General features: G+C 55.4%; 5 protein-coding genes across 5 annotated transcripts; 1 reads left to right on the plus strand and 4 right to left on the minus strand.

Moving 5' to 3' along the window:
- Positions 1-219: 219 nt before the first annotated feature.
- Positions 220-1,239, minus strand: INS49_005821 (uncharacterized protein; the record flags this gene model as incomplete). The annotated part of the gene is made up of 1 exon (XM_043166599.1): positions 220-1,239. One exon carries the CDS (start codon positions 1,237-1,239, stop codon positions 220-222), a length of 1,020 nt encoding a protein of 339 aa, XP_043027743.1.
- A 659-nt stretch (positions 1,240-1,898) lies between these two features.
- Positions 1,899-4,134, minus strand: INS49_005822 (uncharacterized protein; the record flags this gene model as incomplete). The annotated part of the gene is made up of 10 exons (XM_043166600.1): positions 1,899-1,991; positions 2,058-2,475; positions 2,542-2,769; positions 2,826-2,918; positions 2,979-3,364; positions 3,430-3,448; positions 3,518-3,565; positions 3,637-3,802; positions 3,887-3,911; positions 3,988-4,134. 10 exons carry the CDS (start codon positions 4,132-4,134, stop codon positions 1,899-1,901), a joined length of 1,623 nt encoding a protein of 540 aa, XP_043027744.1.
- Positions 4,135-5,259: 1,125 nt separating this feature from the next.
- Positions 5,260-6,277, minus strand: INS49_005823 (uncharacterized protein; the record flags this gene model as incomplete). Its single annotated transcript, XM_043166601.1, has 3 exons — positions 5,260-5,628; positions 5,710-5,887; positions 5,970-6,277. The coding sequence occupies 3 exons, from the start codon at positions 6,275-6,277 to the stop codon at positions 5,260-5,262; spliced, it is 855 nt and encodes a 284-aa protein (XP_043027745.1).
- A 3,021-nt stretch (positions 6,278-9,298) lies between these two features.
- INS49_005824 (uncharacterized protein) lies at positions 9,299-9,940 on the minus strand (the record flags this gene model as incomplete). Its single annotated transcript, XM_043166602.1, has 1 exon — positions 9,299-9,940. The coding sequence occupies one exon, from the start codon at positions 9,938-9,940 to the stop codon at positions 9,299-9,301; it is 642 nt and encodes a 213-aa protein (XP_043027746.1).
- A 353-nt stretch (positions 9,941-10,293) lies between these two features.
- INS49_005825 (uncharacterized protein) lies at positions 10,294-11,618 on the plus strand (the record flags this gene model as incomplete). The annotated part of the gene is made up of 3 exons (XM_043166603.1): positions 10,294-10,485; positions 10,554-11,517; positions 11,587-11,618. 3 exons carry the CDS (start codon positions 10,294-10,296, stop codon positions 11,616-11,618), a joined length of 1,188 nt encoding a protein of 395 aa, XP_043027747.1.
- Between the last annotated feature and the right edge of the window lie 1,403 nt (positions 11,619-13,021).

Below are 13,021 nucleotides of genomic sequence, written 5' to 3' on the forward strand. Positions count from 1 at the left end.
ACAGGACGGAACGAGCTCCTGTGCCTCATAGGATTCGAGACCACTTAATCCGAAGAGTCACAGGTGTCAATTTCAGGAAAGTGGAGAGATCAGTGGAAGGCCATGATGATGTGAGCTGGCGCTGTCCAAGCCGGGATAGACATTTGGCGATGCCTAGCCCGTGTTCAATGCTGAAGACGTCTCATACAACAAGCAAATTCTATGCCGTCTAGAAAGTTTTCATCTCCCAGTCCTCCAATACTCATCCAAAACATCCTGCGTAACCTCAAAAGCCCAATGATGACAAGTCTGATGCATAACAGGACTAACCTCCGGCGCATCCTCATCAGCCCCGTCGTCCCAGACCTCCCGGACCCCAGCAGCGACGTACTTCTTCAGCAACATCCTCCGCCACCGGCCCGTCTCACCCACACACCTCCTCCACCGCCCAACCTGCCTCTCATCGTCCTCGCACCGCCGCCCCTGGTAGAACCGGCAGTACCACTGGAACCACCCCCTCACGTCAAACCGGTGGTCGATCCACCCGGCCGCCTCCCACTCCTCGATGCTCTGCCCGCACGCGACCTTGAACTTGTTCGCGTCGGCCTCGTACTCACGCGCAGTCAGGTACCGCCCGGCGTCCAGCCCGGCCGTCCAGTCCGCGGGGAGCTCGGCGTGGTCCCCCGAGATGGTGATGCGCAGCTTCTTGGAGTATAGGGGGCGGAAGTAGGAGCCGCCGAAGGCGCCCTCGCGCAGGACCTCGGCGGGGGTCTTGTTGGGCGTGAAGTCCGGGTGCGAGGCGAAGTGGAGGACACCTGTCTCGTCGCGGGATGGGGCCGGCGCCGTGGGCGTCCACGAGGACCAGGAGGCTTGGAGGGCGGGTATGTCTGCTGTGAGGTCGCTTTCTCGCGGCTCTGGGCTCCCACGGTCGTCATCCTCATGCGTCGCTGCAGCTGTAGTCTTCCCTTTCCTCGGGGCCTTGGTCCCAGCTATAGAAGGGACAGCGGAGGCGTCCTCGTCGTAGGTTGGCCTGACTGGGGCCGACGCGATCCGGGCTGAGGTACGCGTGGGCACAGCTGGAGCCCTTGGCTTCTCCACGCGTCGTCTTTTCGTGGCACGCGCATCTTCTGCCCCGTTTGTCACTTTGACCGGGCGGCTTGACCGGTGAATCGCTTCAGCCTGCGCGACTGCCCCGAGCTCAGCGAGCACCTGCTGGTTCCGCTTGATGTTGTCAAGATGTCTGGAAGAGAATCTGTCCATGGTGGACTGTCTTTGAAAATGGGCAGGTAATGAGATTGGAGTCCTAGTCAATGAGGTTCTGGCCGTGATGCCAAGTACGATCGCGTCTCGTTCAAAGGAACCGTCGCGTGGCTACGTCATACAGAGCAGCCGCTCGAAAGCGAAAACCGCAACACTTTGTCTTGGACACAACGCCCATAAAATCTAAATACAACGTGTTACTGGGGAGATCCTCGCAGCCAGTGATCCTTTCAAGAAGTGAAAAGCCTCGAAGTGAGATACGAGTACCAGGCCCGCTCTATCGACCTTATGGCTTGAGGTTGGGCATTGGCAGTCAAACTCAAGCTTCCCGGAACAAATGCACCTTTGAAAGGGGGAACCAATGCCTCTACAGCAATTCACTGCCACGTAGGTAGATTGTTCATGTTCTTGAGCATTTGGTCAGATACTGGGAATTTATCTAGGGCACTCCAGCTCCAAACCCGCCACAGATAGCCCAAGGCTGCTTGGTTGTTCGAATTCTTGCACCGACATCCGCAGGCGCCATAAGCCTGAGGCGCAACGGTCTTGAACGCCACTGAGCCACAGAGATCAATATGCGAAGAAGCCGGGACAGCTTCCAGCACCGAGCAAATTGCACACACCCGATCCTGTTCTTTCGCTCGCCTTCTCTCACCTCACTAGTAACTACGCCCGAACATGGTCCACGACTTGGCCAGTCCCTGGCACTCGGGGTTCAGACACTTTGTCTCGCCAGCCACGAGGCCATCAGGCTGAGAAGGATGTTAGCACACGTCGAAAGGGAGCACCACCACGAGCAGACTACGCGATCAACATACCTGAGCAAATGGAATGCACAGACTCTTCATGCCCATGCCTGGCATCTTGCGCCCGTTCTCATCCTCTTGGTCCTCGCTGCGGGTCAGCTCCTTGATGCGGTCCTCACACTTGATCTCCTCGCAGAACGGAATGATGACAACGTTGCGGCTGTCGAGGGCAGGGACGACACGGTCCCACTCCGTCAATTTGAGGCGACGGGATTCGAAGGTAGTCGCCGCCTTGGTGTACATATCATCTTGAATCTTCTCGAGCAGGGCTGGGACTTCGGTGGCCAGCTCTGCCAGCGGGATGGTTCCCTTCTCACCGTTGTCACGTCGAGACGTCACAACAACGGAAGCTGCGGCATCGCGGAGCCCGAACTCAAGGCGCAGAGGAACACCGCGCATCTCCCAGTCGGAAAACTTGAAGCCCGGGGTGCTGTTGATGTGTTAGAAAACCGTCGGGCGCACGACAGGCACCCCGAAGGGAACAGGCGCAACTTACTATCCATCGCGGTCATCGACTTGGACGCGCACACCGGCTTTCTGCAAAGTCGCCTTCAGCTCCTGGATCTGCTCCATGTGCTTGTCTTTGTCCTCAGGCTTCGTCTTGGCGTTCAGGCCAACAGGGATGATGACTGTTTGGATGTTGGCCACTTTGGGCGGGAGAACGAGGCCCTTGTCATCACCGTGTACCATGATCATAACGCCGATGACTCTGGTCGAAAGACCCCTGTGCATGTCAGCGAAACCCCAATGCGTGATGCAGCCGTCCCAGTCTTGACATACCAGGAGTTCTGCCAGACGTTGATGTGGCTTCCCTTCTTGTCAGGGTCCTCAACAGTAATGCCGAACATTTTGCTGAAGTTCTGTCCGAGAGCACTGCACGAGGTTGCTGGGTCAGTGGAGTCAACCAAAAGGGACATCTGCGTAGGATCTTACTGAGAGGTGGCTCCCTGGATTCCTCGTCCATTCGCTGGGACGAAAGCCTCAACGGTCGAGGTCCAACTGGCGCCAGCAAACTTCTCTGCTTCTGTCTTCTTGCCGCGCACCACGGGAACCGCCAGCAGCTTCTCAAAAATGGCAGCGTAGAGCTCCAGGATCTCGAGGACCTCTTTCGATGCGAGCTCCTCGGTAAGGTGAGCGGTGTGTCCTTCCTGCCACAAGAACTCGCGGGCGCGCAGGAAAGGAGTTGTCTGCTTGGCTTCCCAGCGCACGACGCTGTTCCACTGGTTCAGGCGCAGGGGCAGATCGCGGTGGGAGCGAATCCACTTGGCGTAGTATGGGTACATGACGGCTTCGGAGGTGGGACGCACGGCGACAGGGACCTGCTCGTCGTCAGTCTCGGGGGCTGGGCTCAGGTAGGACAGAGCGAGTGGGGGCGAAACCAGACCTCAAGGTCCTTGTCTCCTCTGCAAAGCCATCGTTAGCTGTCGGGGGAATAGATGCAGGCTCCCCATCACCCTGACCAGTAAACATACGCTTTCGTAACCCATGCCAGCTCTGGGGCGAATCCTTCGACGTGCTCCCTAGTTCCAATCAGCCTCTGCGCCCCTGTGTATCCGTATCGTTGTGCAGTCCGTACTTCTCCTGTGATCACGACGCGTCAGCTTCTGCAGCGTCGTCGAAGCAGGTCGTTGTGCCCCTTACCTTGGCCAGCGATGTCGCAGACAAGAACATAGGGAAGCTCGCTTCTTGCACGCCCATATCCTCAATTTTGGATTGGAAGAACTTCTTCAGGGTACTCCAGATGTGCATCGCAGGGGCTGTGAGTCATCGTCAACCGTCGGTCGCGGATCGGAGGCAGGGAGCTTGGAGGTGTGCTGGGACTCGATTGCGTTTATACGTACGTCGCAGGATGTAAAATCCGGAGATCTATGCAGGCATTCATATCATGATCAGCTGGAGTTGCGCAGCAGGAGGCAGGACGGTCAATCGCACGCCGACTCACCTCAGAGTAGTACTCGACCAGCTCGGCCTTCTGCACGACCTCCACATACCACTGGCCGCAATTGGTCTCCTTGGGCACCGTGATGCCGACCAGCTTGGGCACCGTGACGTTGGCCTGTTTGGCTCCCTTCTTCTTGGAATCGGCCATGGTGTTTGCTTGTCACCGTGTTGGAGGACTGTGTCTGGGAGGGCGCTGAGTGCGAGAGGGCTATGCGTCGTGTGAGCGCCGAACGGAGGGATGTTTTGGTTTTGGGCCAGGTCGAATTTCGTGCCTGCCCAAGGGAGCTGCCAAAAGTTTGGAGGTGGGGGATCTACAACCCCGCCTTGTCGGGGACCTGGGTACCTCTGAGGAGATAGAGAGATAAGCGGCACTGGGCAGAGTCAGACCGGTCCAGGCCTACGACTCATCCGGGCAACAGTTGACCGTCTTGAGACCTGCAGACCGACCTCGACGTCGATGCTCATTCGAGCAAAAGTTGATCTGGGCTGCATTTTCTCTCTCTCTTTCATCATACGCACTTCTGTTTAAGTTACCATTCTTTGCAGCCAATTGATCATCAACCTTAGTCGTGATCTACCGACTCAGAGCTCCAGATGCCCTGTGAAGCTTCTAGCACTGCAAATGTCAACTCCAGCTTGAGATGTCTTTTCTCTTGGTCGAGCCGAGCCTATCCATCCCACAACGATGGATGACTCACTCGATCATACTGCTAACTTCCGACGAGATTTCCAAGAGTCCAGTCCGATCGGCTGGAGTCCTGGGCTGAAACGCCAGGCTCTGTCTCTTGATAAACAGGATCATGTCTGCAGCTCAATGTGTCTCGGATGAGAGACCTGCGGCCTTCCGCAATTGCTGGGGGACTCCGAGGCAGTCTCAAGTTCAGAGGCCATTGACTTGGATTTTCCTAAGAGTCTTTGTCAAGTTCTTGCACTTCGACACGTACTCATGAGCCGGGTCGTCATGTTCACCTGCCGCAAATGTCTGATCTTGTCAATGTTGAGATCGAATTCGTTATATCTCATACAGTCTCGTCTTTCGCATGATCAACGTATGCATCATCCTTCGCAGCTTCTGGTGTATGTACAGTCTTCGATTAATTCCAGAAATGTACTATCATACTCGTGTCAAAAGGTTGGGTAGGAGGGAACGTCAAGAAGATTATATAACACAGAGACCTGCCTCCTCGACGGCCTCTTATCCCTCATCTCATCATCAATTACATCAATGCGGCTGCAGGTCATAGACCTTGCCCGACGTGTGCGAGCCACATGCCTAGTTATCGAAACCAAACCTCCTCAGCACCACAGCGACGGGGAACGGAACAACAGACCAGTCGTTCTCGTCCGGGCCCAGGCGGTCCAGATCGCTCTGGCTGATCGAGGGCATCATCAGGTTGGAGTTGGTGTCGACGGCGGCCCCCTTGCCGCCCTTGCTGTTGCCGTCGCTGTCGTCACCGCTGATGCCCAGGGCGCGGCCCAGGCCGTCGAGGATGTCGGACAGCGCCGGCACAAGCTTGGTGGGGATCTTGATGGCGCCCCCGCGGCCCTGGAACGCGTTGACGGCCGTGGTGAAGTTGCCCTGGATCTGGTCGTTGATGGGCTGCGCGATGCCCGCGAGGGACGGGTCTAGTGCGGCGATGAGCTGGGGTCATGTGTCAGTCAGCCTGCACTCATACAGCAGTCATGGTTCTCCGGGATCAAGTGAAAACCGGCCCTGACATACCGAACTTCCCAGCTCCTTCGCGCCCTGCTGCTGGATGGAGACACTGTCCCTGATCAAGCTCCTCACATCCAGGATCTTGAGGCCGGCCTTGTCGAAGTCGGGCTTCTTTGCCGCGAGGTTGTTCAACAGTGTGGTGATATCAGGCTGGATGCCCAGGAACTGAATGCCGACCTGTGTTCTACACGGTATCAAATCAGTCAGCCCCATCTGCAAGCTCATGCCTCTTCTCCCGAAGGGATCTCGTCGAGGAGGCGACTTACGAATCCGGTGCGCTCAGCCTTGAAGTGCTGTTTGCGATCCCCGTGGTGTCCGTGATATCATCTCCGAGCTCCACGACGGCCGAGTTCACCTTGATCAGCCCCGTCAGGCCATCGATGATGCCATCCGCACTGAAGTCGACAACAGTGTTGTTTGCCGCGGCGAGCTCCTGCTGCAGGGTTGTGATGGAGGCCTGGAGAGCCTGGAGGCCGCTACCGGTTTGCCTCTTGTCCTCGGTGGGGAGTAGTGGGCTGGCGGTAGCGAGCGACGCAAGCGTGAGGAAAGCGAGGGAAGACGTCGAGCCGAACATGGTGAATTATTTTAGGATTGTTCTGTTGGGGGTATCTCTTTGTTCTATGGCTGGGCCAATGTTGGATATCTGCCAAGAGCCGCAGACTGATTGTATTGCGGTCGTAGCGAGATCAAAATCTGGCGAGGCAAGTGGACAACGGATGACGAACGCATGGGACGCATACCATTGCCCTGCATAGTTCAAGGCAAGGCAATCGCTTTATGTCGACCCGCACACCCTCGGGGTAAGCGATTCCCCGTGGGAGGGTTCGGCCCCGGTGAGGTCGGCCAAGTATGATTCACAGGATCACAAGCGAGAAGGCCAGCATTCTTTCGCCGAGGCTGCCACACCTGTCCCCCGGCCCTCGAGTCTACTTTGAAACTCTAATCAGGTCACCCGGTCCCCTTCCCACCGCCGCTCCGGGGTTGCTGCTCCCCCGCGATTGCCGTGGAACGATGACGGGGCTGCATACCTTGTTTCTGCGGGGCAGAGCTAGGGTGACCTTGCACAGCCTTGCAGGAGGGCATATAAGCATGTCTGCTTGCTTTGCCCATCTAGGCTTGATCGCCGTGAAGGGACTGAGGAGTATCATAAGAGTCGCAAGTAAGGCGACCGTTCTTTAAATGTATGCATATCCGCCGTAGGAGACCGATCATCTGCCGGCGCATCCGTCGTCTGATGTGCGAGAAGCCTATATTGGAGTCAAGCCAACTGGCCAACCAACCTTGGAGTTCAAGATATGTCATCTCGATATTCCCAGGGGACGCAGCCCAAAGCGCCACAATGACCTTGGACGGTGACTCTCTGTCGATCGTGAGTGGGGCACGGCCTTACGGTGCAGGATTTACATAGCCTGTCGGGTCAATAACTTATTGGACTGACCGGATGTACTCTGGTAGGCCGGCAGGGCGGGGCCAAGCGTAGAGTAGCTCGAGTAGGTAGGGTCCCCTATTGGAGATGGGCGCTACTGCGCATGCGGAAGGAAGTCGTCACATTAGAATTCGAAACATGAGACGCCTCGGCCAACCAGTCGCGACTATACCGACTCCAAACTACCGTTTCTCGCATCATCCTGCCCTGACGCATGGCTTTCCATTTCGGTATGGCCATGCGAGCCAACTTGCATGCGGGCAGGCGGGGTGTCGCCTCTTCTCGTTTCTCGCGCGGTGATCTGCCAGTCCAAAAGCTGAACTTTGGGCCATACCATAAGCTTGATATATTGCCTTGGATATACAATGACGCTATGTGTATATGGGAATCGGATCACTGGGTAGCATTAGGTCGATCGAAGGATGGCGTCACAAATCGCTCGTCACCAAGCTGAATCACGGCCTCAACGATAGGCTCACGTTCAGCAGTGGCACATGCACACAAGATGAGCCGAGTATGCTCAGCACATTCTGTGCAGGACAAAACTTGGATGTTAGTCTTTTGTATTTAGAACAATCTTGTCAGTACGTGAAAGGATAAGAACATGAATCGCGGGGAAGCCGTTTTGCGGTTCGATTCTAAGGCGAAATAAGTTCCCAGGCCAACTAATAACAGCCTGGCGAGTGAACACGTCCGAGCAACATGCAAGTGATCGGATGAAAAAGCAAAAATGCTTTTACAGTTCAATGTAAGTTCCTATCCTCCCCTCTTCCTCGCAAGGCACTCCTGTGTGTTCGACATTCGCGAGCAAGAACGTTCGCCAGGCACACGGTTCCCTGATCGCTCTATTCGAGCTCGGTTCGGCACACGGGACAGGGACAGGTATTGATCTTCCATCTTCCCTTCGTTCCCAAGTCCAACCAAGAGACCGGGAGAAGAAAAATGATGTCAACGTGGAGGTTCCGGCTGCAATCATGCCAAGGGTGATCTGAGAAGAGCAACTGGCATATTGGATGAGAAAACCCACTGGAGGGCAAAAGACAAGGAGCTGGAGGATGGAAATCAGACGATAATACTTGCCAACCATTGTCGCTGAATGTATTCATTGCAATTGGATTCAGACAAATCTCCAGCATACTCTTCCTTTGCATTGTAAACCGATCCAGAGTCCCGACCGGTACCCCCGGATTCATTTACTCCTCGGACTTGTATACCACCTTGCTCATACGATGACTATTCGCCGAAAGGCTTTACAAATATATATGCTCGATCCCTCTGGAAACTGAAGGCCCAAAAGTGAACTCTTGAAGCGCACTAGGCACAGATTATTCCTTATTCTGCAGGTATGAGTTTGTCTTACGTCCATGTACAAAGTATGGAGGCCAAGGATCACGAAGGTTCCTGTTACTGCCAACCTGCATCAGTGTTTCCAAGTTGTCAGACAATTTGCAACGGTCAATTGCCATGATTGAATCTGGAACAGAGGCAGAAGCACTTGTTCCGTTTTTGGCTCGAAACGATTTATAGATAAAAATGTCACTGATTTCACATACTCCCTCAATACTAAGACTGTTCCGAGGTGTGGAGATTCTGAATACTTGGCACACGCTCTCTAGATATTGTGATGAGAATCACCAAGTAAGAATATAATGATCCCGGACCGCAGTCCTGTTTGACAAGACCAGCACAGAAGCTCTACTGAAATCGAGCGCTCAGGGTTGGCCCGGAGATCACTGGCACATTTCGAAATCCGACAATATGGACTGAAAGAGAACCCATGCAATGAAGGCCCTCGGATCGGACTATCCGTTCAGGGCCCCGAAGGATTTACAAAAAGCCGCACATCCACATGTGATCTTCTTCCTTGGTGGGAAATTATCACTGATAAGCAACAGCCTTACTTATTTTGAAGCAGGAAACAGTTTCTTTGTGCTACTGTGTACACATCAATGGGGGCCGTCTCATGTCGTTGTGAAAAGGTACAGCGTCCTCAGTGATCAGAAATGGTATGTGAGATGCGACATTGTAGACCAGATCCTATGATCTACACGAGCGCGTCTGCCACTTTTTGAAATAGTTGGCTCAAGGAATTCGCAAATGTGTGGTTGCCATAACAGAGCGTATTTACACACAAGGCTTGTCCCCGCAGGCGTCCAACAATCCTCGAGATCAAGAAGACGAAGTGATATGATCAAGTAGCTCATAGACCCGATTCGTCTCGACCCGGCACGCCTCGCCCGGCCTCAGCGCCCTCCTGAACCCTGGGCCGAGCCACGCCCTGATGGTGGTCACCTCGACACCACTGAAGTTCTGCTGCTCGATGATACGGAAGGCAGAGCTGCACGGCAGGGTAGACTCGCCGGGGGCCTGCGGTGGGAGTCCATCGCAGCCGCAGTCCGCGCTGTCCTCAGTCTCCGCTGCTGGAGGCGCCACAGTCGTATCCGGAATATTTGGAGATTCATCTGTGGGTAGCTGTAGCCCCTCTTGAACGGGTGTTGGGTCCAGGGGCTGCGCTTCCACGTGTGGCACAGCAGCCAGAGCTGCTGTGGAGAGTGGACTCTGAGGCCATGCCGAGGATGGTGGCATACGGCCACGTAGGATCTCAACCTCTTGGGCCAGATGGCTGATGGTCTGCAGGGCGGTCTCAAGCCTGGCGTTGGTCTCCTCAAGGCGCTTCTCGAGATCCTGGACGTGGCCCTTGGCGCGGGCGCGGTGCCGGCGTTGATTGTTGCGCACTCGGATGGCGTTGTGGTCTGCTGGTTTTGATGACCACTTTAGGACTGTGGGTCCGGAAGGAGCCTTCGTCTTCATCTTGGTACTTCCTTTCTATGTAATGCTTCTCACATATGCTATATGTTGATCTGAAGGGGCGGGAGAGGGAGAGGGAGAGGGAGTCAAGTCCAGCGGCGACGAAGTTTGACGAATGGAGAAGTTTGACGGTGACAAGCCGTTTCTTTCCCATATTGAGTTTAGCCTTGGCTGGTGACATACCGAATCACTGCCGAAACAGGGATAGCGTGAACTGATGATGAGGTCGCCTCTTGGTATAAGAACGACAGCGTCCGCCAGGAAATAGAGGGATGTTTGGCCTGGAATAGATTCTACAAGTGGTTCGGTCCATCAAATTACACCATTTATTCTTATACAGATCAAAAACACTGAAAATGTCCACCCAAGAGCTCTACGATCATGTTACCGAGCGCTACAGTGCAGCGTCCCGAGGCACCGCCCTTGAGTACGGAGCCTCAGTCGCCAAAGCGTTCGGCTACTCGGAAGAGGAGCTCGCAGATATTCCTAAGGAGTCCAACTTGGGTCTGAGCTGTGGCAACCCGATGGCCATGGCGAGCATACGCGAGGTGTGTTGGCCGCTCTCGACCATCCATTCAGCACAATGACCAGCTGACCATGGACTCTGCACTTGTAGGGAGAGACAGTCATCGACCTGGGCAGCGGCGCCGGCTTCGATGTCTTCCTCGCTGCCAACAAGGTCTGGCCCAGCGGGAAGGTCATCGGCGTCGACATGAACAAGGCAAGTCACGCCTGTTTCTCCCTCACGTACTCGTGCCGAGCGAACACAGCTAACTCCGGCGGCCAGGACATGCTCGCCCGTGCCAACGAGATCAAGGCCAAGCACAAGAAGACCAACGTCAGCTTCGTCGACGCCCAGATCACAGACATGTCCGCCATCCCCTCGGGCACGGCCGACTGCGTCATCAGCAACTGCGTCATCAACCTCGTGCCCGAGGCGGACAAGCCGCTTGTCTTCCAGGAGATGCACCGCCTGCTCAAGCCCGGCGGACGTATCGCGATCTCAGACATTCTGGCCAAGAAACCCCTGCCGGAGAGGCTCAGGGCCAACATGGCGCTGTATGTCGGCTGCGTCTCCGGGGCGAGCCTGGTCGGGCAGTACGAGCGGTACCTGGCGGAGGCGGGGTTCGAGGCCCGGAGCGTTGTGATCAGGGACGATGGTGCCGACTTGAATGTATATCTCGAGACCAACCCGGACGGGACGAGGACGGTCGGTGGGACTGGAGGCAACTTGTGTTGTAATCCGAGCATTCCAAGTGCTGCTCCCGCTGCCCCTTCTGCCCCGGCTGCGTCGTCCTGCTGTTCCACGAAACCGGCCGTAGACCAGCCTTCTACGACAGAATCCTCCTCTTGCTGCTCTGCGGAGAAGAAATCCGCCCCGGTGGTAGCTCCTGCTTCGTCTAGCTTCTTCGGAGGCAAGTCGAAGGCTGACGCGGTCATGGAATCTGCTGCTGCTGCCGCCGCGGCGGCTTCGTCGTCTTCGTCGTGCTGTGGAGGAGGGAGCAAGCGGGATCAGTCGTATGCGTTCGACGACAAGGATTTGGCCGATCTGGAAGGCGAGAACCTGAACGACTGGGCTGGTGAGTCGACCGCCTTTCCGCTTCTGTATGCTCTCGGCCGTGACTGTGCTGTACTAACCTAATCTCAAGGATCGTACAAGATCTATGCCGTTAAGTCTTGACGGTCTAGAGAGTGTTATTGGCAAGCTGGAGGGCGCAACGGTCGAGGTTCTGGTGGAGGTCAGGGCTACGCGTCGGGCGATGACGAATGGAGCGACGCGACCATGGCAAGGCCATTCGCTTCTTGATCCATCATGGTCTACTGTGCCTAGAAAATTAGTACTAGTCAGTCAGAACCTCTGACTTGTTGACGCGTTGCTGGCACAATGGGAATCTTACCTAAGTATCTATGCCGAAGAGACCTCCCAAGGTAGCCGTGCTTTGGGAGAACCTGGCAGCCTTGTATATGCCGCGATCATGTTCACGTACCTCACATCAGAACTATGCGACCAAAGGATTTCTGTTCAGTCTGTTGTCTACTCGATAGTACAATTGAGCGCGAACGTAGCACCCAACGCCTTCTTCTGTCCTCAACTACAAATGGTCTTCTGCAAGAATGCTGTGCTACGAGATGGGAGTTATCCCTCTACCTAGGTGGAAGACGCAAGAACAAAGAGCTCCATTCTCGGATGCCTAGAAATCTAAATCTAAATCCTAGTCATGGCATCAAAGGAACCTATGGGCCATCTGTTGACAGTATCTATAGCCGTCGGAAATCCTCACAACGTGCTCAGGCCGTCCCCATTGCCAGCCTACCCTGCCTTGACAAGCCTGTGAGGCACCCCATCCTGCTGCTTCAGGCGCTATATTCTAGCGCATCACCGCCTGTAGATTCCGGAAGCACCGCCTAGTGGCATCCAGACCGCATCCCAACAGTGCCTCTAGCTAGGCACTCTGCTCCCTGGGCATGCTCCTATTAGGCGCGTGACCCAGAGTGCGCTGTCGACTTCGAGCTTCCTCTAGCCCGACGGCGATTAAGTATTCTTCGGGACAAGGTCGGATTCTCTCTCTCCCTCTCTGGCAATTACTCTTTGATTTTGGAGAATCTCACTACCAAAGAAGTGCACACAGACACAACTTCTTCTTCGTTGTGGCCCAGGCAACAGCAGCACTCTTCTTGTACTGCTCGAGGGTTTCACCTGCCCCAACGCGTTCTTCGTCAGATAGGACACGAGCAAGAACATCACACGACCACAAGACCTCCTCTTACAAGCTCTGTCGGCCAGATCTGGCGACTCCCGGGGACAACCTATCCATCAATCACGGACTATGTCGCTGCCACAGGACACCGGCTAAGCTACCTTCCTTCTGCTCCAGTCATACCTCCACAACACGGCACCACAAGAGCTTCTCCTATAAGCCTCCAGCTAACCATTTCTCTCTTCAGCAGCAGAGACACGAGAGTCCCTCTGGCCCCTACTCCAAGCCACCAGCGTCCGAAAATCCCGACACTCCTGAGCTACCTAGCTGCTGGTGCTCCCCCGATTGCAGGCCCCGACAAGATTTATGCGTGCCCTCCCAAGAG

The sequence above is a fragment of the Diaporthe citri genome, assembly GCF_014595645.1.
Source record: "Diaporthe citri strain NFHF-8-4 chromosome Unknown scaffold_2, whole genome shotgun sequence".
NCBI lineage: Eukaryota > Fungi > Ascomycota > Sordariomycetes > Diaporthales > Diaporthaceae > Diaporthe > Diaporthe citri.